This window comes from Acomys minous (assembly GCF_964271855.1).
Source record: "Acomys minous genome assembly, chromosome: 10".
Taxonomy (NCBI): Eukaryota; Metazoa; Chordata; class Mammalia; order Rodentia; family Muridae; genus Acomys; species Acomys minous.
The window spans coordinates 121,136,992-121,162,650 of NC_140491.1; the positions used below are offsets into that span (position 1 = coordinate 121,136,992).

A 25,659-nucleotide genomic window follows, 5' to 3' on the forward strand; every position below is an offset into this window, starting at 1 on the left:
AACAGAAGAAACGTAAAGGACAGAGGAGTATTTCCTGTTGGAACTCTCAGATGAAAGTTCTACCTAAGTCCAAAGGGGTGAATTGTAAGCCATTCCCTTTCACCAAGTCAAGTGGCTTCTTTTGACTCAGTGGAGTAAGGTTGAATCTGCCTTTTCCTTTCTGAGTTACTAAGGGTCTAGACTTTACCAAAATCATATAAAGAAACCAAATATATAAAAATGAACAAATAAATATATAAATGTAAAAAATAAAAACAAACCAAAACCAAACAACACCCCCCCAGAAAAAAATAAAACACCAAGAATCCAAGTAAAGAAAACTTACTGCCTCATGGAAGAGCTGGTCAGTTTGGTGGCATTCATTTATCAAACAGGGACAGTCGAGAGTGTGGGGCTTTCCTGACCAATGCAGCAAACCCACAGAGGAGGCTGCCCAAACCACTCAGATACCAATGTCAGTCAGATATTGCTGGTTTATTGGCTGCACACCCGAAGATTTATCATGATCAAAGATGCAGCCCACACTCAGGACCTGAACTGTGACCCCCAGCATTCTTTAGAGACAAATTAAAAAAGCAAAAACCTTAATTAGTTCATGTGGCAGGGTGTCGGGGGTGGACAGTGGAACAGGGTGTTCAGTTTTAACTCAAGTTATTTCTGTTAATTAGACAAATCAGTTTTCACTAACCTTGAGTGAGGCTAGCAGCTAGGGCTAGCTGTGCTTATGGTTGGAGAGTTTCCAGGAATAGCAAGGCCACGGGTATGCTGAACATAAATGTAGTTTTTGGTCAGTCTTACCTTGCAGAGAGCTTTTCCTATATCAGCAACAAGCTGAGATAACTTGGATACAAAGAGGAGATTCCATCAATTACCTAGAATATAAGATAGTGGTACAGAAAATTCAATGACAGAAAGTACAAATCAAGAAAGATCAATGGCAAATTCTTACTGGTTTTCAAACATCACTGGCTGTGGCCTGCAATTGGATTAACTATTCAAGAGCTAAGTAATTTATTTCCAACCTTACAAGGTAATAAAGACTTAAATAATGCAAGAAAAATATAAGCTGAGGCTGAGAGAGAATTGGCTCTGGTGAAAGAAATTATAGGATGCACATGTGTATCACTTGAAGCCAAAGCTGAACTGTATTTTTGTTATTTTGCCTTCTCCTCATTTCCCACAGGAATTCTTAGGCAGAGAGGAGATAGTATCTTAGGAATGGATATTTTTAGCACACAACCAGAGTAAAGATTAAGTATCTATGTAGAAAAGGTTTCTGATTTGATTCTGAAAGGAAGAATGATATTTTGTCAATAAGCAGGAATAGACCAAGCAGAAATTGTGGTACCTTTTACTAATGCTGAAATTGCCTCATTATGGGCAGAAAAATGAACATTGGCAAAGAGCTTGCAGTAATTTTTTTTGGCGGGGGGATATTAACGAATATCTCAAAAGCAAGAGACTTCAGTTTATAATAAGAACCAATTTGATTCTTTTTTATATACTAAAACAGACATCAATTTCTGGAGCTCCTACGTCCTATACTGATACAAATAAATCAGGAAAGGCAGGTTATGAGTCAGGAAAACGTAAAGTGCCTGAGAGCTGTTAAGATTCAGCTCAGAAAGCAGAGTTGTATGGCATTCTTAGTGTATTGAGTGATTTTTTGTGAATCTTTTAATATAGTTACTTGTGACTGAAGACCACGTGTGTTTTTATTCATCACCACCAGATTCCCCCACTGGTGCCGTAACGTCATGACTTTTATGGTAGAAGCATAGTATACTCTAACTGGACCTTAGGCCTACTCCACGTGAGGGACCCTGAGACGGTACTGGGAGTCAGGGTATAGAACTAATGAACCTCTGTGGAGCCGCCATAGGTCCCATCAAGGAGTCGATTTCTATTGTTTTGTAAATAGGTATAGTATGTATGACAAATGTCTTCTAAATATTGTGATTATGTTAGTTAACTACTGTTGTCATCAACCTTGTTCATGAAAAAAAGTCTTTATTTAATGGGAGGCAGTTTACAACATAGAATCAGAACTGATAAAAAGACTGAAATAGACAAATCTTGCAAAAAAAAACAAAAACAAATCTTGCAATGGCATTGAAGTCAAGTGTTCAGAAAAGGTTAATACACATATAAACCTTTCTAGGGCACAAGGAAAATCTTGGAAGAGGTTAAGGAAAATTGTAAGAGCCAGAGAAAAGCAGCAGTGTAGTGACTATTAGGATTTGGATCATAATATAAGTGTTGACTTTCATAAATAGGTGTTGCTGTGGTGACCCAGAGAATGTTTGCCCTGTATCCATGACAATAAAAGAGAGAAAAAAATTCTTCAATGTATTGTTGATACCATATTATCAAAAAGAGATAAATCAATATTTCAAAATGAATTTATCAGAAAGCAAATTTTATTAATAACACAGAAAAGTAGAAAATTAATTCCAGTTCAATATAATTTTCAATCTAATATTATAATATCTTATCCTACCCCTCAAACTTATCTGAGAAAAGAAAACAAATCTTGGCATGATATTTCTTCTTGTGATTTGTTTTCCTGAATAACAGTCTTTCTGGTAGTCTAGAAGCTTCTTATGACTCATCCTCTAAATCATCAAATATCCCAAGTAAGAAAAACATGTGTAGATTCATCATTCAAGCACAAATCTGCACACTATGCTTTGTCACTTAAAATCCCACTGCCAAGGAAAAATGTCACATAGTGTCAAAAAGAAAGCATATGCATAAATAATGCATATTTTATTTATTTTAGAAGGGGCAAAATATTTTTATTTCATATTCTAGACTTTTGAGCAGTTGCATGGTTAAAGGATTAATTTAGGTGAATGACAAACTGTGTTGACTCTGGGATTATCTCCATGAGCAATTCCTACATGACTGTAAGAGAAGACTATCTCACTGTGGGAAATACATAAAGAGTGAATCCAGGGATTATGACCAAGGAAAGACAAATGCTTGAGTAGAGAGAAATGTCCTAACAAAGGGCAGTAAAACACCTAACTGAGATTGAGAGTGCATACTGGCAATATTATGTAACACTTGGGAACATCTGCAAGTAGAGCAGCAATTTCTCTCTAACGCAGAAAACAAATAAGTGAGTTTTTACAAGAACTGTGCAAAGGCAGGATTCTGGTTTTTTAAACAAGTAAATGGAGATATTTGCTGATTGTTTTCAGTTTTTAAAAATTTATTTCTCATATATGACATTAAGTGGCATTAGAGGATAATCTAGAATTAGAAGCAGAGTATGTATAGTGATTATAAAAAATAAAAGTTGAGCTTCAGCTCAGTGTTATAGTGAATGTTGAGTATACTTAAAAATCCTAAGTAAAAATTGATGAACATAAACAAATAAAATCAAAATCATTTCATATCATTTGGTGTATTTATTTGGCTCTTAAATTTTTTGTTGTTTTGGGTTTTTTTTAATTATATAATTCTCATTTTAATACATCCCAACTGCAATTTCACCTCTTTCCACATCTCTTCTTCTCCACTCCTCCTCCATTTCCCTTCAGAATAAAAGCAGGTCTCCCAGGCATAGCCACTGAACACAGAATAACAAATTTCTATAAGACTAGGTACAAATCCTCATAGCAGGGCTGGGTAAGGCAACTCAATAGGAGAAAAAGAGGTCCCAAGAGTAGATGAAAGAGCCCAGAGACACCACAATTGTCACTGTTCGGAGGCCCACAAAATCACCAAGCTAAAAACCATAGCATATATACACATACAAATGCTTATTTTCATGAGCCATTTTTAAGAAAAATAAGATAGCAAAATTACACAATTATTTCAAGTGATATATTCTTGTTATTCTCATAACCTGGCTGGATCTAACTGTGAAGACTTTGTTTTTAAGATGAATCACAGAGTAGACATAGCAGTAAGTTGCGTCTTTAACTTATAACTTCCCCCCAAATAGCTCGTGCTCTCTGTGACCTTTCAAATGATAGCTGACCTGGAAACATGTGACCAGAAACAGAAGATTGTTTCGTTTATTTCCAGGCTGAATGTAACATTCGAGACCATACCTTGTGCATGGCGCTTTTCATCTCAGTGTTTCTCAGAGTGTAAATGAGGGGATTCAGCATAGGGGCAATCACGGTGTAAAACACAGACATTTCCTTATCCTTATTCTCACTTTCTGCAGGTAAAACATAGGTATAAATACCGGGCACAAAAAATAAAACTACCACCATTATGTGAGAACTACAGGTTGAGAGAGCTTTCCGTCGCCCCTCTGATGATCGTGTCCTCAGATTATACAAAATAAGTACGTAAGAAGCAACTAGTACAAGAAAAATAGCAACAGCCACCATCCCAGAGTTGGCAATTACTAAGATACTAACAACACGAATATCTTTACAGACCAGCTTCAAAAGGGGCTTGACGTCACAGAAGTAGTGATTGACGTGGTTGGGACCACAGAAAGGCAGGCTGAGCATCATAAGCAGTAAAGCAATGGAGTGCCAGAACCCCACTGCCCAAGCTGTGAAAATCAGCACATCACATTGCTTCCTGTTCATAATAACCATGTAGTGCAGGGGTTTGACAATGGCAATGTAGCGGTCCAGGGCCATGGACACCAGGATGAAGATTTCCACACCTGCCAGCAAATGAACAGTGAAGAGCTGGGTCATGCATTCATTATAGGAAATGATTTTTCTTACTGCAGCTAAGTCCCTGATGAGCCTGGGAACCACAGTCGAGGTGTAGCAGAGATCCATGATGGAAAGGTGGCATAGAAAGTAATACATTGGTTGTTCGATTAAGTGGCTGCAGGTGATAGTGAGAAGAATGACCGAGTTCCCCATTAAGACAGCCAGGTAACAAAGCAGGAATAAGAGAGAGAACAGAAGCTCTATTTGTCTCTCTTCCCAGAGGCCCATAAAAATAAGCTCTGTGACATTTTTATGATTTTCCATGAATTCTAGGTGAGTCCATATGCACAAGTGAAACTTAGTTTATCTGAAATTAAATAAAACATGTTTTTAGTTTTATACACATTTTTATTTTTATAGAAATGTATAAATTGAATAACAGTAGTCATATTAAATTTATTCATACCCATTAATTAAATCTTTTAAGAAAACGTACAATTATAATCCAAAAACTTAACTAAATATTATTTTTAATGATTTATTTATTTATTTTATGTGCATTGATGTTTTTCCTGCACATATACCTGTGTGAGGGTATCAAATCACTTGAAGCTAAATTGCAGATATTTGTGAGCTGATATATAGGTGCTGGGAATTGAATTCAGGTCCTCTGAAAGAGGACCTGAGCCTTTTAACCACTGAGCCATCTCTCTGTCCTCCTTAACTAAATGTTATTAATAATAGTTTTCTATACCTATAAATTTTATAAATATTTTGTACATATTTAAATCTCATAGACACAAATTGATTCTGTTCTGATACACATTTTACATGTGAAGAAATACAAAAATAGCAGGAAAATTAATTACAGAAAATCCTTAGAATGAAACAGATCTAAGCACTGTATTATTTGCCTGGTTCCATTCTACTAATTCCTTTGTCATATTTTTCAATCTAAAGATTTCTACTCATTTTTTGTTCCTTAATAATAAATAAGGATTGCATATATTACATTGTTTCTGGAATTTATTAAGTCTATAAAGTTTGAGAATTCATTATTCTGTATGTCACACATGATTTAAATACAATATTTCCATCTCACAGTTAGCATTTTACACATCACATAGAATTGATAGTAATTTTCCAAACAGGGAAATGATATTAGTTATAACAGTGAAATAGCCTGAATAAGCTGACAGTGCTTTCAGTGTTTCTCTTTGAATAATTCCAAAAAATGCTCAAGACAGACTGTCTAGGAACAAAGAATTTGTGGTAACTATGTCTGATATTTTAATAGAAAGCTTAATTTTTATATTTCTCTAAGAATTCAAAGGCACATTTTAGAGCTAACAGCTGTGTTAGAGTCACTCTAGAGACCTAACCATTTCCTAGTGACCTGTATTGCTTATTTAATCTCATACTTAGAATATTATAGCCATGATTATGTTGATATCTTGAGACACCAAGGGAGTAAGTATACTGTATCATGTTGTAACATTATTTCAATGTTCTTCTCAGCAAAACTATATCTTACATCTAATACACCATAGATCTATACAGATTTTTCAGAAGAGACAGTACGGGCAGAATCTTGTCATGGGAGTTTAATGCTCAGATGCTGTGAATTTCTATTTCTATAAGTGAGATTAGCTGCAATACCCTTACATCAACTGTTGAGAGGGATTAATGCCCTGATTTTGTGTTTTCCCACAAGGAGATTGTGGGAAACAATCACGTTAAACAACTATCAAGTACACAAAAGAAAATATTGACATTATGTAAGTTGGGTCATAGTATATGGGATAATCTGTGAATTGGAGAACCATAAACTAGAGAATCAAAATTGTAGATGCAAATATGAAACTTTTTTATCATGATTACCCAGGCTATTTTACTCTCAATGATCAAATTGTCTAAGCAATTGCAGATCTGTGAATACAGAAATGTCTCAATGCTATTCCACAGAGTCTGTAGAAGTCCAATGAAACATCTCATAATTTTGGATCATCCATAGGTTTACTCTCCCCCAAAGTCCCTTTTTTCTTTTCTTTTTAATTTTATATTTAAGAAAAGAAAGGAGGAAACAAAAGAATGAAGATGGGAAGGAATAATGGAGGTAAGAAGAGAGGAATGAACAAAGGAAACGTAAAAAGAAAAAGAAGGAAGGGGAGGGAAGGAAGGGCCAAGCTTTGAGAATACAATCGATCATGGCAAAGAAGATACAGAGCGGGAGAGGCTCTAACTGTGGAGTCAAAAGCATGAAGTGGGTAGCCATGTAGCACCTCTCTCCCCTCTTCACATTTCCCCTTCTTTCTCTCTTCTCTTTTATTCTCATCCTCTCTGTCCTTTTCTTTCTCTATCTTTCACATACACACACACACACACACACACAGAGAGAGAGAGAGAGAGAGAGAGAGAGAGAGAGAGAGAGAGACACTTTCATAATCATGTTTAGAATAAATAAATTTTTACCTTATTTAGTAACATACCTTTTCTTTAAACCATATTTCCTAAAGTTCTGAAATTTATTTTTTAGTGGAAAATCTTCTGATACATATTGTTTTCAAAGCCATGTCAACTGCATCTTGACTGAAAGATAATACAAAGAAAGGAAAGCATTGAAGTGTAACCTTTGAGACAAATAAAAGGCTGAGATCATAAGAATATGTGAATAGTGTTAAACATCAGGAAGAATTTTCTACTCACTTATATCGAGACACTAGCCCAAGGTGTACGTCCCCATGAAAAACTGTACCTACCAGAATAATGGGTAAGAGGGGAGGACATCCTATTGAATCTTTAGGTGTGAGAAGCCTGGGAGAAAGAGGAAATGGAAGGATCCAGTGGGTCCTGGAAAACTACAGGCGAGTCTGGGCCCTGGGGTCCTCCGCAAACTGTGGCAACAGCCAAGGAAAAAATAGGCAGTAAAAACCTTGAACCCCTACCCGGACTAGCCGATGGACATTCTCCACTGTTGAGTGGAGAAGAAGATCTAACTCTCACACAAACTCTGGTGCCCCATATTTGATCATATCCCTTGGATGGAGATGCCTGGTGGCACTCAGAGGAAAGATAATAGGTCACCAAGGAGAGACTTGATACCGTATGAGCATATTCAGGGGGAGGAGATCCCCCTCAGACACAGACATAGGGGAGGGGAGTAGGGGGGGGAAGTGGGAGGAAGGGAGGGATGGGAGGATACATGGGATGGGCTAACAACTGAGATGTAATATGTATAAATTAATAAAAATGTATTAAAAAAAAAAAAACACTAGAAAAAAAAAAATCAGAATGTTTCCCTATAAAGGTAAAGTGGAAAAATTAAAAAAAAAAAAAAAAAAAAAAAAAAAAAAAAAAAAAAAAAAAGAATTTTCTATGCTGTTACTTATAATAAGCTAACCCTATTAGGGAAAATTGTAAAGCAGCAAAACCTAATCTCAATGCCTTGTGCAACTCAAATAGAGGAAAAGAAAGGTTTACATGCTTTATATTTACAGTAATAATGCTCTGACCATGGTATTAAATAACTTTCATCACTTTTCCTATTTTTTCTTCATCAAGACCTGATGAGCCCTATGTCATGTTTCTACCTGTTTTCTAAATAGATGTACAACAGGACAGGGCTGCAGGGGATCTGTATCTCAACAGTGTTTGTATATTTCTGAAGATCATACTTAAATAAGAAGGACATAAAGCCTTGGCTGTCAAGCTAATTTTTCCTATAGTTTCTATATAATTTTTAAATGTATTATTTAAAATAACTATTAGCAAATATATGTCATGAATTGAATTTACAAGTGAAGTTAACTAATATCAAATTTTATGCAGATTAAAATAAGTACCCTGAAGATTTTTTTACACTCATAGCTTTATAATAATATCTTTATGGTGGTGGTGTGGTGGTGGTGGTGGTGGTGGTGGTGGTGGTGGTGGTGGTGTGTGTGTGTGTGTGTGTGTGTGTGTGCGCGCGTGTGTACTAATCATAATACTTATTTCTGTCAGGATCCATTTTTTTCTGGGATGCCATCTGTTCTTTAAAGTAGTTCCTCTTCTTTTCTGTGACCTTTAGATGAAACAAAACAGTAAATGTGGGAAGCACCTATCTCTCCCAAGAATCTTTAATACAATGTAGCTTTTAAAGATTCACTGCCTGAAATACTGTAAGCTAAAAGACAGGAAACCCCAAGGGGAAGAGCCTCAAGGGCACTTTTTGCAAGAAGTCTAAGCTGTAGTTATAGGTGTGAGTAAAGCCAACACCATCTGATCATCACATATTAAGCCTTTCTTTTTATTCATTTATTAGGACTCTGGCACAAGTGCTCTGTTGTTTCTGTTGTTATAGATGAAATTCTGTGAACATTTCCCAGAAATTTTCTTCAAAGACTTATGTTGCTGGCGTTTATATGATATACGTTTATATGTCCCACACACCATGAAGTTAGTATTATAAAGCTATGAGTGTAATAAAATCTTCAGAGTACTTATTTTATTTTGCATAAAATTTGGTATAAGTGGTTAACTCCACTTATAAATTCAATTCATAAAGTCACTGCTGTTTATATGATGTAATGCTGGATTACTTCTCATATCACTGTGTTAAGAGATTAACCTAAGACCATTAACATTATTCACATTAATATTACCCTAAAATCACTGATAGTATAAAGGTTTGAAAATACCTTCTCAGCGTTTAATTATGCCCACTAGAAATTTAGAAAACATGCATAATAATATGTGTTAATAGATACTCATTAGCATTAGTGTAATGCTTAAAGTGGAAAATTCCACAACATCTAATCAATCTATTGTCTTTGCCATAGTATGTGGAATTACTTTTCCTCTTATCAGAAGCAGTTCAAATGATATGTGCAACCAAATCTGTGTATTTTTATGAATAATTACATCCTATGATTCAGTTGCTCTACCAAATATTTTTCCACTTATGATAATATCGTTGTATGAAACTGTAAATGGACATGGACATATGTCATAATGGCATATATCTGCAGTCATACATAACTCAGAGGCTAAGGCAGGAAGACTGCTGTGAGTTTTAAGACAACTTGGTCTACCTCCTGAGTGCTCCTCCAGTCAGAACTACATGATAAGTCTCTGTATCTCAGTGGTTAACATGTTACTATTTACTAAAATTCTGGGAAATTTTGCCCTAACATGCCATTCTCACATATTTATATGTAGTTCATTATCCACATGTTCATGTATATTTCACCCTACTAGTTTAAAAATTATTTTAGTTTCCATTTTCCTTCCCTTTTACCTCCCTTAATTAGTCCAATTTATATCCATTTGTCTGATATTTCCATAAATAGAAATTATTCCTCATATCTTCACTTTATAGCACCTTATATATACTCTTTATTTAATTTTCATTTAAAAGAAGATAAAAATACTTTATTCATAAGCAAAACACTAATTTGGCTTAACAAACATCCTCATGTAATTTGATTACTAATATAAGTAATTTAATTACTTTATAGCTACACTTTATTACAAACTTGAGACAGTATTTTCTCAATTAATGAAGACTACTAAAATTTCTAATATGGTTTAAATATGTGATACCTTAAAGTGTTTTATAATTGTTTGATATTTTCTTTCTGACTGTAATCAAGGAGACAAATAAATTTTGGTATTACTTCAAACTGGAGTTGAAAACATAAGGGAGAAATATGTGCATCTATAAATAAAAAGTAAAAAAAAAAATAGCACTCTTTATGGAGATAATTGAGTTTAGCCCATAATTGAAGAATCCAAATGTGATGGCAATTCTTGGTTGTCAACTTGACCACCCCTAGAATGAAATAAAATCCAAGTGGGCACACTGGTGAGGGATTTCTTTTTCCTTAATTAAATTACTTGAAGTACCTACATCTCATTCGGATCTTTGATTTGGGGTTTTTTGTTGTTGTTTTGTTTTATTTATTATTTATTTATGTCATCACTTTACAGCCTGATCCCAGCCTCCTCCCTCTTCTCCTCCCAATCCCACTCTCACAATACCATCCCTCCATTTCTCCTCGCCTCAGAGAAGCAGAGGCTTCAAGGGGTATTAACCCACCCAGACACCTCAATAGCAGCAGTACTAATTGCATCGTCTCCCACTGAGGCCAAACAAGGGAGCCCAGCTAAGGGAAGAGGATCCAGAGGGAGGCAACAGAGTCAGAGACAGCTCCTACTCCCACTGGTAAAGGACCCACATGTTGACCAAGCTGCACATCTGTATGCTCATTGGTTGGTGGTTCAGTCTCCATGAGCCCTAATGGGTCCAGATTTATTCTGTAGGTCTTCTTGTCCTTGACCTCTCCAGCTCCCTCTATCCTTCCTCCCACTCTTCCACAGAACTTCCTGGGCATGGTTTACTGTTGAATATTTTTTGTTTCAAAGTGCCCTCATGGAATTCTTTTGAATCTAAAGTTCAAGAGAATATTGGAAAAAAGCTGATTTTAAAACTTTTGGTAATCAAACATATTACAAAGAAAATAAGAGTTAACCTATAGAGTAAGTAAATAAATATAGAACCAGGTGTGGTGGCACACGCCTTTAATTGCTGCACTTGGGAGGGAAAGGAGGAGGAGGAGAAGGAGGAGGAAGAGAAGAAGAAGAAGAGGAAGAAAGAAGAAGAAGAAAAAGAAGAAGAAGAAGAAGAAGAAGAAGAAGAAGAAGAAGAAGAAGAAGAAGAAGAAAGTGGAGGACAAGGATGAGATGGACCAGAAGGATGAAAAAAATCAAGATGAGAGAAGAAAAAGAAGAGGAGAATGAGGAATCAGAACGGAACAAAGAAGAAAAGAAAGACTAGAGAGAAGAGGAAGAGGAAGAAAAATAGGAGATAAAATCAGAAGCATGGGAATGTGGGAAAGCAGTGGACTTATCAAGGGTTTGGGAACAGACAACGGTGGGTGTGGTGAGCTTAATCACAGTGGAGCTGGAGAGGCTCAGCCTTTAAAGTCTAGGCTCACACCACCAGTTGCAGTGGAAAATAGTTCTATTGCATATATAGACACTTTTTTTAAGTTTTACAAATAATCATCTTTTCCTGCTATATTATTTTTTACTCATGGAGGGATATAAGCCGGTATTTAGGGTCTATCTCTTTCTAATTATAATTTTAATTTCTATAACAAGTTGCTTGTCTTTATTCTTACCATCCTGTTTTTCCTTTTGTTAAAGAAATGTTTTTTCTGTGCATTATTTGCATTGAGAACTCTTAAAGTTGGACCAAACACATCTTTTTTAAATTTTTTAATTAATTTATTCATATCACATCTCAATTATTAGCCCATCCCTTGTATTCTCCCATTCCTCCCTCCCTCTTGCTTCCCCCTACTCCCCTCCCCTATGTCTGTGAGTGAGGGGGACTTCCTCCCCCTATATATACTCATAGAGTATCGAGTCTCTTCTTGGTAATCTGTTATCCTTCCTCTGAGTGCCACCAGGTCTCCCCATCAAGGGGATGTGGTCAGAAATGGGGTCCCAGAATTTGTATGAAAGTCAGACCTCACTCACCACTCAACGGTAGAGAATGTCCTGTCCATCGGCTAGGTTTGGGTAGGGGTTCCATCAGAATGGCTAAGATCAAAAACTCTAGTGACACCACATGTTAGCAAGGATATATAGAGAGAGGAACACTCCTTCATTGCTGGTACAACTACTTTGGAAATCTATCTGGCGCTTTCTCAGAAAACTGAGAATAGGGCTTCCTCAAGACCCAGCTTTTCCACTCATTGGAATATACCCAGAAAATGCTCTACCACACAACAGGGACATATGCTCAACCATGTTCATAGCAGCCTTATTCATAATAGCCAGGACATGGAAATAGCCTAAGCATTCCTCATTAGAAGAATGGATAAAAAACTGTAGTACATTTACACTATGGAATACTATTTAGCTATTAAAAACAAGGAAATCCTGAAATTTGTGGACAAATGAATTGAACTAGAAATGATCATAATGAGTGAGTTAACCCAGAAGCAGGAAGAGTCAAATGGTATATACTCACTTATATCTGGACACTAGCCCAAGGGGCATGTCCCATGAATGTCTTCACTTATCAGGAAAGTGGGACAGAGTGGAGGACATCCTATTGGGACTTTAGGTGAGAGAAGCATGGGAGAATGGGGAAATAGAAGGATCCAGAGGGTCCTGGAAACCTACAAGAAGAACATTATGATGGGCGGATCTGGGTCCTGGGGTCCTTCCTGCTCAAACTATGGCACTAGCCAAAGAAAATATAGGCAGTAAACAAACACATCTTTTTGCATCATGAGATGGCCATAACCTATGGGGATCAGGAAGATATTATAGTTTGAACTGGAAATGTCTTCCATAATGTTATGTTTAAATTCTTGTTCCCTAGCATCTATCTAGTAGCTTACAATCAATAACTCTAGTTTCAGAGGATATATAATGCCTTCTTCTGTCTTCCATAGGCACTTCAAACCTGCAATACACAGACATATATGAAAGCAAACCAGTTATACACATAGAAAAATAAAAACAACTGAAAACTCATCTTGTCAATTTAAAAAATGCTTGCTTGATTTATATCCGAAAATAGTATACCCTTAATTATAGTTACTTACCATCAGTTTTCCCCAAAAATCTAAAGAGAAAAAACAAAAAGGAATTTCTTCACATTATCTGGCTCATATTTCTTAATTGAAAGTAAGGAGACACATTATGAAAATTACTTTCCCCAGACTCCTATGTTTTACATCATTAATGCTAAATACTCCCCCAGGGAAGACAAAAAGAAACAATTCTTCATCAAATTCCTGTGTGAAGATGGATTTCAGAATAACCATAATAAATCAGGTAAAATTTAACCATTTGTAATGTTCATTCTAACGCATAGCTACAGGAAAATATCGGAATTCTCATTTTACTCTAAACCAATTTTTAACTTTCTGCTTTTATTAATATGTGAAATAATGCTTATATGAATTTTCTATAGTACCTTGCTTTACTCAAATACATTCCTTTCTTTTTATTAATAATTGAAATTGTACATTACTATGAGTTAGAAAGTAAAATTTTGATAGAGACAAGAAAGGTGATAAATAGCTGCATGCATGATGAATTGGCAAATAGAAGATGGCAGGTGATAGTTGAAAATGTACTCTATTTTAAAATATATGATACACTACTATATTGTGTCTCTAGTCACAGTGCTGTACAATAGATCTGAAATCACTCTGTGTCTAATTTGTCCTTTAGCCTACGTCTACCCACAACTCCCTATCCTTTAGAAACCATGACTCTACTATTTCTCTGATTTCTACTATGCATTTCAAGTATAATTGAGACCATGTAGTATCCAACTCAGCTTATTTCACTCAACATAATCCCCCCTCGACCTTTGATCTTATTGTAAATGACAGAATTTTATTGTATTTTATGAATGCATAGCACTTCATTGTCTACAATTTTCTGTGTAAAATTAGCCTTTAATGCCTTCCATACTTTCTTGTTAATAAAAATAAAATAATTGTAGGTATGCTGATATTGCCATAGGTATAATGATATCTTTTCATGTGTATATGTACTCAGTATGGTGGGGTCCACTTAAAGCCAACATAATTCAAACTCCAGGTAAATGCAGGTGACAAACGTGTATTGTAATCAAGCTGCTACTGATTGATCAGCCCTGCAGAACAGGCTAGGGGGATGAACTAGGACCCTGAAGGAAAGTTGTAAACAATAGTCAATGGATGAAATCACAAAGTGAGAGGGAGTTAGGTGGGCTGTAGCACTGTCCAATCTTATTTTGACACAGGGGGTTGAGCAAGGGAGTTTCCATTAATCAGAATAGAAGTTTCTGGGCCTGAGAACATGAACTTGCTGGACTCTGCTATTGAAATGAAGGTGTCCTTGAAATGGCTGGACTCAGACAGCTGTCTCCTTATAACAGGAGCTATTCAGCTATTGGAAAGTCCACAGCTCCTCTAGGGCCTGGGACCTTGAATTTAGTTTCTCCCTGTGATTAAATGGAGTCTGAAATGGTCGTTTCTTTTGCTTGCTCCCAACAGTCAGTAGCATAATTATTGGTCATGGGAATTTCTGTGTCTACTTTTTTTTTAAATCTCCACAAACAGTTCTTTATATGTTAATCTACATCTCTCAATATGTTATAATGGTTGAACTATATCTATATTCTTCTCAGTCTTTGTAATCATTAGCATTGTTGATAGAAACAATTTGTATTGGGGATGAAATATTATCTTCTTGCAATTTACATTTGCACTTTGACTGGTAATGTTGACACTTTATGTTGTGTAAATTTCCTCAGAGATTTACCATCCTACAGAGAAGCTCCTTCTGACAGAAAATAAATAAATCAGAATAGCTTTAGAAAGTTCCTGAAACTGATCTAAGTCTCTCACCCCCCTTCCTCCCAAGAGTAAACGATAAAGACTGCTGAGAATCACTCTCTACAAAGCAAACAGCAAAGACTGAGAAAAATCTCAGCTGCCTGGAGAAGCAAGAAATGACCTCAGCTGCCTGGAAGAGGTTTGGAACACTGAGCCACCTGAAAAGGACACTCTTCAACATGTTCAGCTGCACACAGGTTGAGTGTGCTCCAGGTTTTCAGCTTCTGTGATCTGTCATGCATGCTGGGACAGGCTTTGGTGATGCACCTGTCTTTGAGCCATTTCTGCTCCTCTAAGTAACCCCTCTCCAATACTCCTGCACACAACCTTCAAAACACTCATTGGTTCACAAAATGCCATTAATGCACTTTGTTCATAGCACTGGAGTGATACATACATTAACATATATATATGTATATATGTATATATGTATATATATAATCATAATATATTATTATGAGCACTCTAAGAGAAAAACATAAGGCATACAAAACATAAGTACATATTCCAAATATAGGAATGAAATCAATTTTCACAAATTAACAAACACTACAGGATCAGAGATATATAAATTAACTGGAAATAATTAAAAATAAAACCATAAATAAGCTCTGCAAAGTGAGGCAAATAACACTGAGCAAAACAGACTATCATGAGTGTAATAAAATTTTAAAATGCAGCAGGATCTTGGAGCCAAAAATATAATCATTGAACTTAAACCTGAATACTTTAGTAAAGTAGAAGAATTGGCAAATCAAAAACAAGTCATGGACAGGCACAGTGGCACACACCTGTAATCGCAGCACTCAGGAAGGCAGAGGCAGGTGGATCTCTGTGAATTTGAGGCAGCTTGATCTACAAACCGAGTCTAGGACAATGAAGGCTACAACACATAGAAACCCTGTCACAACACCCCCCAAAAGAGCCTTAAAATTACATAGTAATTAACAGCACTGTCCAGGCATGAGCTAAACAAGATAACACCAATGGCCAGGCCCAACTGGGCGAGGAAAATCCTACAAGGTGACACCCTACACAAAGAACTATAGGCAGCCAAGGAGAGCTGGGAGCAGGAGAGATGGCTTTTCTTGGGAAAGAACACACCAATTGTGCATTACCATATTGCCAACTCTGAAGCATACATACCAGTAACATTGTATGATTTATCAGGTTATATTTAGGAATATATATGTTTACACATATATGTGTGTGCATATAATAACAATTAGTGAAAGAAAGAGGCCGTTAATTGGAAGGAGAGCAGGGAGAGCTGTATGAGAGGCTGTTGAGGGAAGAACAATGAGGGAAAGATGCTGTAAATATGCTGTAATCTCAAAGAATAAATAACAAACGTAATAAACTAAATTTTAATAAGCAGTGGAATAGAAAAACAAAATGTTATATGGACATAATATAGAAGATGGAGTGTGTGAAAAAGAAATTCTAGCAAAGCTAAAACATAAATGAAATCTCAGAATATTGAAACGACTTCACAAAGCTGTGACTGACATGTAATTTCCATTTACATGATTCAGTAAGTTGATTGTTTCATTTTTATTTTTATTTTCCTTGCTCACTCTTGCTTCTTGCCTCCTCTTTCTTTTACTCATCATTAACTTGACATAATACAGTTCTGTCTCAGAAGAGGAACTTCAATTGAGTAAATGTGACATCATACTTGTGATAGGGTATAATCTGATTAATGACTGATGCAGGAGTACCCAGTCCACTATGGGAGGTGCTCAGGTGGTCTTGAGATGCATAAGAAAGCAGGCTAAGCAAGCCAGAAAGAGAAAGCCAGTGCCAGTACTCATTCATAATTTCTACATCCGTTCAAGCTCCCAAGTTCCTTCCCTACCTGAGTTTCTGCTTTGACTTCCATCCATAATTGGACTTTCACCTGGTAATATAAGATGAAATAAATCCTTCCTACTCAAGTTATTTTTGGTTAGGACAACTATCTAGAATCATGCCATCCATAGACGCAAAATGTAGAATTATGCCTGCTTAAGACCAAAGGAAGAATGGTGAATTATTTAATTATTTCCATTTAAATTTTTGAGATGAAAATAATTCTGACTTCAGTAAGGTCAATATTTACAAACAGTATAACTGGATATAATAATGAATTATATGCTTTAAAATGTAGGTCATATGGATTTCCAAAGTTATCATCTCATATTTAGTACGTTGCATTTGTCAAAAATATTGTTAACTATGATTCATATTTATTGAGATTTTGTTTTTATTTTTAAAATTTTTACATATACATTTATATTATTACACATATATAAAATAAACTACCTACATCAAGAAGAACTACAGAAGCAATCAGGAATTATATGAATGTTATGTTCGTATTTTGGCTATTTGTATTTGGCAGCCTTGAAGAAAACATCTTTACACATTATATATGCAGTATTGTAGCCATACAACTCAAATATAATACAAAATTTATAGTTTACTTCCAATACTTTGAAAGTGCTATTGAAGGCTATTTAGAATACGTAAGTTATACAAGTTAATAGTTAGTTGATATGACCAAATCATGGTCATATCATTTACTAGTCCACTTTTATCACAAGTCTACTTTTATACATCCTAGGTGTAACAGATAGATATGGTTCTTTAGAAAGATAAGGTGAAATAGATAAGGTCTTCAAAAGTCTCAGAGACATACAGAATATAGCATTTAAAGATATTTTTATTATTTTAAAGATTCATTGACAATGAGACAGGTTAATTCATGGCAATACCCTGTCTATCACAAGGAAGATGGTGAACATCAAAACAAAAAACAAAAAACAAAAAAACAACTCCTTATGGAGATAGCTCCAAATGTGGCAAACAAGCCACTGGGCAATATGTCTTCATTTCTACCACAGACAGAATTCTGTCTAAAAATGGGCAAGTTTGGATGCAAGCAGATTTGACGGCCAAACTCTGCGAAGACAGAGTAAGATAGCCCTCAATAGTTCCTGCCTCATAAATCTGGCTGTTTAATTTTATCTGTGCCTATGTACAAGGGAGGGATAGAAATTGTGTGGTTACACTATTAATTACTGTAATTCTAAGTAAGTCTAATTTAAAAAGATAACTACTCACTTATAAGTGGATTTTAGCAATATAGTACATAATAAACATACTACAGTGCACAGACACAAGGAAGATAACTAACAAGGAGGATTCTAAAGACGATGCTTAAATCTCACACAGAATGGGAACTAGAACAGACAGAGGTGATGACTGAGCAGAGGGAACAAGGTAGGAGAGGAAGGAGCACAGAGAGATGTGAGGGTGGAAATGAGAACTGGGGACAGGGGAAGGGCACAGAGGCCTGTAGAGAAAATAGAAACTATGAGAGGGAAAATCCTTGTGACGAGCTGGATACCTCAGTCAGGGCAGGTTCCTGTGAGGACATGATGGGGAATCTAACTGAAACTTCTAGTAGCAGTGGCCACAGAGACTGAAGAGGACACCCTGTGACTAGACAAGTCTCCTAGTGAAGAAGGGAGGGTAAAATCAACTCACCAACAAAATCTTTGGCCCAAAGTTTACCCTGCCTACAAGATGTGCCAGGATAAAGATAGAGCAGAGATGGAGGGAATGTGAGACTAATGCCTGACCCAACCCAAGACCCAACCCGTGGGAAAGAGGCCAGCCCCTGGCACTATTAAGGATGCTCTGCTATGCTTGCAGACAGGAGTCAACCAGAGTTGTCCTCTGAAAGGCTCACTCAGCCGCACTTCTAAACAGATGCTGACACTCATAGCCAAACATTGGACAATGTGTGGGGAGTCTTGTGTAAAAGCTGGGTGCAGGGAGTGTGAGGAGGAAAGGGTGTGATGGTGACCAACAAAGCCTACTAACCATGACTCTGAGGAGCTTTTGAAGACTGAAGCACCAACCAAGGACTATGGTCAGACTGAACATAGACCCTTACAAAGACGTAGCCAATGAACTGCTCAGGCTTCATGCGGGTCCTCTAGTAAGGGGAGTTGGGCTGTCTCTAACATGGAGTCTTTAGCCAGGTTTTGAACACTTCCCCCTGGTGGCAGTGCATTGCCAGCTTACAGAGGAAAAGGACATGCTCAGTCCTGATGGGATTGAATGAGCCAGGATGGATATATATCGGAAGAAGGGAAGGGGGATGGGAAAGGAGGGAGGGTAGGACTAAGAGGTGAGGAGGGATGTGGCTGTGATCAGGATGTAAAGTGAATAAATAAATTAAAACAAAGATAAATATCATAAAAAAGGCTAAAGATAGCATGTGATTGTAAAGATTTCGAACAAATGTGATGATTAGCACTATTGGAAACATGTACCCAGTACAATATTTATGGTATCTACTACAGACCATCTTCTAAAACTTAAAAAACAGAACTGCCATCTCATCAGGCAACCTCACTCATAGGTATTGAAATCATGGCTATATTCAAGGGGATTGAAATAAGTATGTTGAAGAGATGTTGACACTTTTATGGGTCAAGCTTTTCTTATGTTCAATCATTTTTATAAAAAGTCCTGATTCACTTTGATGATGAATGGCAGTAAAATAGCAAATGTGGATACTAGCTTTCAAATTTTATTTTAATGTGTTTCCTTAGTTATTACCTTTAATTGTAAGTAGATATCGTCAGTTTTATCATAATACAAGAAGATAAATTAAAGAAAGTTTTTCAGTATATCTGCCTTAGATTTCTTTTTTTTTTCTTTTTTATTTAATATAATTTTTTTACTTTTTTCATTTTTTTATTAATTTATTCTTGTTACATCTCAATGGTTATCCCATTGAGAAGAAGGGGACACATTACAAACTGATGTTCCTAACACTCCTACATATGGCATCATTAGTGTTTAATACCCTTCTGGGAATGCAAACAGAAAAATCACTGTATCAAAATCCTGTGTGAAAATGGATTTCACAACATACATGGTGAATCTGGGCCAGTGTAAGTGACTTGCTAATATTCCAGTGAGACTCTAATAGAAGTAATTGAACTGAGTATCTGTTGGAAATTCTCTGAATTCTTAATTCATCTTGCAACTATTAAAGCTCCTGATTATCAATATATGAAATAAAGTATATGTGAAAGTTTTCATCTTAATTTGCTTTACTCTGATAAAAGCATTTATTTTATAATTAATTAAAATTATATATAGTTATGAGTTAAAAAGTGATGCTGTGATAGAGGTAAGAAAGACAGACAAGTCTGTAGATATATAGAAGAAGATAAAAGGTACATAGAAATCAGGATGACAGACATTATTTAAATTAAAAGGCTAACGGATTCATTACCTCACATATTTTATGGTAATTATGTTTAAAATGTACTCTTTGACAATTTTGAAATATACTGTTATTATCTACAGGTAATATTTGTATAATAAATATCAAGTTATTACTAGAGTCTTTGTCTTCTGACCAATACCTGCCTTCTCCATCCCACTGTGTTATGGATATATCCTAGGTTTTAAGTATAACTGAAATTGTGCCATTTCTATGTCTGTGTTCATTTCACTTAGAATAATAATTTCCAGATTTGCCCATGTTGCTGGCAATGAAAGGAATTCCTTGTTATTTTGGTTGAGTATCATTTTATTGCTTGTTTATGCCACCTTTTCTTTACGCAATTTTAAAATTAATTTTTATTGATTTTACATGCCAATCCTAATGCCCTTCTTCCTCTCCTCCTGGCTCCACCTTTCCTCCGACCCTCCTCTCCTCATCCCTCTTTCCCTCCCCTCAGAAAAGGAGAGCCTCCCCAGCTTACCCAACACATCATAAAGAGTCATATCAGGACTGAGTGCATCCTTTATCACCACAGTGACCTGGCAAGGCAGACCCACCAGGAAGAAGTAATACAAGAAAGTCCATGTCAGAAACAGGTCCCTTTTTCCTTATTAAGCAACAGCACATGCTGGTAAGGATGTGGAGAAAGGAGAACACAACTCCATTGCTGGTGGGAGCGGAAACATACAACTACTTTGGAAACCAATCTGGAGCGTTCTCAGAAAAATGGGAATAGCTCTATCTCAAGAACCAGCTATGCCACTCCTGAGCATATAACAAAAAGATGCCCCATATACAACAAGTGAATTTGCTCAACTATGATTATAGCAGCTTTATTTTTAATAACCAGAAACTGGAAACAACTCAGATGTCCCTCAAACAAATAATGAATAAAGAAACAGTGGTCCATTTACACAATAGAATACTACTTAGCTATTAAAAACAAGGAAACCATAAAGTTTACAGGCAAATGGATGAAACTAGAAAAGATTATCCCGAGTGAGGTAACCCAGACTAAGAATGACACATATGTTATGTACTCACATATAAGAGGTATTAGCCATAGTACAGGATAAGCGTATTACAATTCAAAATCTCAAAGAAGCTAAGTAACAAGGAGGGCCCAAGAGAGGATGCTTGAATCTTTATGCTATTTTTTATGAGTGATAAAAATCTTAGATGTCAACTATATTGGTTCTATAATCACTTAAAGTCCAAACCAGGGAGCACAACTCCTCATGGTTTGGTGGTGGTGGTGGTGGTGGTTGTTTATTTGTTTGTTTTTTCAGTTTCTGTCTCCAGTTCCTATATTGGCTTTTCTCAATGATGTGCTCTAATCTGTAATCTAAATAAGAACTTTCTTATCCATTTTTTATAACAATGGCAAACAATTTAGAACACTGCTGATATGGTTGGGTCCATATCTTGGGTGTTGTTAATAAAATTACAATGACCAGTGATCATAGTAATGCAGCTGTGTATTAGGGCATACTGATTTCCTTTCCTGTGCATATGTCCCCAGCATGTCTATGTTGCATTTTATAGGAAACTCCAAAATGTCCATCATAATGGCTAAATTAACTTACATTCTGACAATGTGTTACAAGGGCTGAAATATCTTTACATTCTTACACAATTTTGTTATCTTTGGCATTATTTATAGAAGCCATTATCATTGTGAAAAGTACTGCCTCCTTGTGATTTTTAATTTTCATTTTTCTGTTTCTTTTTTCTTTTTCTTTTTCTTTCTTTCTTTCTTTTTTTTTTAAGACAAATTTTCTCGTGTAGCCTTGAATATCCTGGACTTGCTTTGTAGAATAGGCTGGCTTCGAACTCACAGATACATGAATACTTTTGCTTCCCCAAGCTGAGGTTACAGGCAGGTACCACTGCACCTGGATAATTTCATGTTCTTGTTATTTGTATGCTTTCCTTTTCCTAAATCTCATTTGATAAATGGGAAAACTGTTTATTTTAAGTTATCTTTTTATCATTAAATTATTTTTTCTTCTGTCACCTGGATCTTAAATCCTCACCAGATGTATGTTTTCCAGGACTTCGGTGATGAAATATCAGTTCAATGGATTCCTATTTGCCATGTCTCTCTAAGGGATGATACTACTTTCTGATTTCTTACATGGAGAAAACACGTTCCAGCCTTTATGTGAGGATTCAATCTCTGTAGGACTCCTTGAAAAACTGCCCTCTGTCTCGCCTGTCTGATAACAAAGATATGAGATTCATAATTTATAACTTCATGACATATGTGAAAATAATACAAAGCATTTTCATCAACTTGTATGTTGCTTCTAATTGTCATATATTAGAACTATGGGCTTATAAATATGATATTAAGCAAGTTTCTTACTTTATTCTGAGTTCTTCACTTTACCTATCATCCTGGTTCTCTGTCCTACACAGCTACTGACTGAGTAGCCCATTTTCTTCAATGTGTCTTTTTGTATGTTCTTTGGTTTTGCTTTTTGTTTGTTTTCTTGCTTCCTTGTTATTGAGACAGGTTTTCTCTTTGTAGCTTTGGCTATCCTGGACTCGATTTGTAGACCAGGCTAGGCTGAAACTATAGAGATCTGCCTGCTACCATCTCCCTGCGTTCTGGGATTACAGGTGTGTGCTATGGAGCATGAATTTCTTCAGCGTATCTTAACAGTGCCATATTTTCCTTGTTTTTGAAGATTTTTTTTAACTTTCAAGGATTCAAGTAAGACGTCTTCAATTGATCTTATTAGATATTTTTCTCAAGGTCAACTAGGAATTGTGGGTTTGGGATGAAATTCCAAAGACCCAGTGTGCCATTTTCTTTATGTCTGACCGATGGGTGCGTGTTACAAAATGTCTTAACATGGCTGTTGTTAACATTTATCATTTGAGAAAATTAGTCTTTATACCTCCTCTGTAAGGACTCTATCTCCCCTTTCCCACTGTAATTTTTGGTGGCAGTCCCTGGTCAGATTACATGATTAAGGAACATATTAATTCTTGGAGTGCACACATCTATAAATTATTTGAAAATTGTGTCCTGTGGATCTTTGTCTATTATCCCCAATTTATTCAGTTATTTGATCAATTATGTATGACTATGAGGGATGTGATACATAGTCTATACTATTAGGTTATATCCCAATGTTTTGGCATTTTTTCTCATTATATATAATCTTACATAATCTCTTACCCAATAGGTAAGATTTATATTAAATTAATCATGTTTCCCACCTGCAGCAGGTTAATCATACTAATGTCATGGCTATTGTCTAATACATGACATGCACTTTTGAAGTACAAGACATCTAGAAACTTTATTGAAGAAGTGCTTTGCAATCTAAAGTGATAAAATAAAAATTAAACACATGTATGGGCACTATTAAGTAACTTTAGGTTAATAATAACAGAATACTGTAGATTTTAAAAATAGTATCCATATTGGATTTTCTAGAAAATTTCTTATGAAATGTTATGATTTAGCCATGAATGGAAGTACAATAGAAACATACATTTTCTTGGTGGCAGCTAAGTATAAAACATCTTAGAACATGATTATTATCTGTCTATAGAGCATTGGTTAATCCTATGAAGTTTCTTCATGTCAGCATGTTTATAATTATTTGTACGTTATTGTTTTTAAAAGTCTCAGGTTTAGCCAAGATTGGCCTCAATTTTGCGTCCTCTTGTCATGGCATCACAAGTGCTATAATTACAAATAAGTACCACTTCATCTGTCTTACAGTATATCCATTTGCCTATAATTCATATGAATGAATATTTTTAATAATTATATATACTGTGCAAATTTGCAAGTTTGCCTACTGAACTAGACCTATCCACAATGATAGGAATTGATACATATTTACTTTAATTGATTCAACCCCAAACTTTTTGTTTGTTAAGACACCTCACAAAGAGGGCTGTTGGAATACATCCAACAATGTGAGTGAGCCTTCAGTTAACATCTACCAGGTAATTGTGTATGAAGTATTTAAAGCATACTGAGTTTCAGATCAATCTTCACAGCTGACTCATCTATGGTATTTCCAGAGATTCATTTCATCTTAAAAATGACACAAAGCTTCCTATCTACAACTGAGGATACATGATGGGCCAGTGACAATCCAATATGACCAACGATCTCCCAAAGTGAGTCTTCATAGGTTTATTTTAATACAGTCGTGCTGTTTGTGACTTTCAAGTTCTTTCTGACTTTTGCTTCTGTTTAAATGGATGCAGAGATTTTCTGTTCCTGTGAGTTGTTATACCTAGAGTAAGTGGCTTTCTGCTTTCTGCATCTGTGTACCGATACTGCAGCCTCGTTTACACATTACAAGCATGGCATTTGATCTCACATCACAAACAAATGTGACTTTAACTTTCTCAAATATTTTTAACCACCATTGTTTAAAAGACATTGTCTGAAAGCACTGTTATGTTAAGCTTTCCATCTGGAATCTGAATATATATCAGAAGAGGTAAAACTTTATGTTTCATATAAATCTACTAAACCAGAGAAGGTATTTCTTTGAAAAATGGTTTATATGTGTATATTTGATAAATACATTTACTATTTTGATAAATTTGGTTTTGATTTTGCTACCATTAGAATATACATACATGTTATAAGTTAACTGAAATAATTATATAGTACCCAAAAAACATATATGTGTGTTAGTGCATGAAATACTCCATAGTAAGTATAATGTGAATTACATCAAAATTTCAGTAATGTACTGAAAATTAAGGAAAGTTCTGACTTAATTCCTGAATACTCACATCTATGTTTCTAATAAAAGTTTGAGACATATTTAAGCAGAACAGATTAAATTTGGAAAGGTAATTAAATCTTACTTATTGTGGAATAGACAGACAAGGCTATTCTTCAAAGATAAAATTTTACATTCATTACTACTCATTTGGCTGTCTCACATATTTAAATAACCATTGCCTTAATGTTCCAAATATAAAGCATGTAATTTTCTTCTTGTGCAGCTACAGGGTTCAAATAAAAAAGCATATAAACATGCAAAATAAATTTTTAATGTTGTCAATATACTAAATTTGAATAGATCTTGCTAAAACCAAAAAGGCACATATCACTCAGAAAGATACCTATTCTAACTGCACCTACAAATTTAGTGTTTATTTTTAAACATATTGGCTCTTTCATTATTTGAATGTATAGCCTATTTAGTAAGTATGAAATTGATATTTTCAGAAAAAAAAGTAAGCCAAGGAAAGATCTTATTGAACCTGCAAATTTGGCATGCATTTCATACTTTTCATTTCTCTTTTTCAGATTATTTCAGGCATGTGATTCTTCTCACGGGCTTATACA

General features: G+C 35.5%; 1 protein-coding gene across 1 annotated transcript; it reads right to left on the bottom strand.

Moving 5' to 3' along the window:
* Positions 1–4,028: 4,028 nt before the first annotated feature.
* LOC311606857 (olfactory receptor 4P4-like) lies at positions 4,029–4,958 on the bottom strand (the record flags this gene model as incomplete). The annotated part of the gene is made up of 1 exon (XM_084798262.1): positions 4,029–4,958. One exon carries the CDS (start codon positions 4,956–4,958, stop codon positions 4,029–4,031), a length of 930 nt encoding a protein of 309 aa, XP_084654388.1.
* Positions 4,959–25,659: the final 20,701 nt, after the last annotated feature.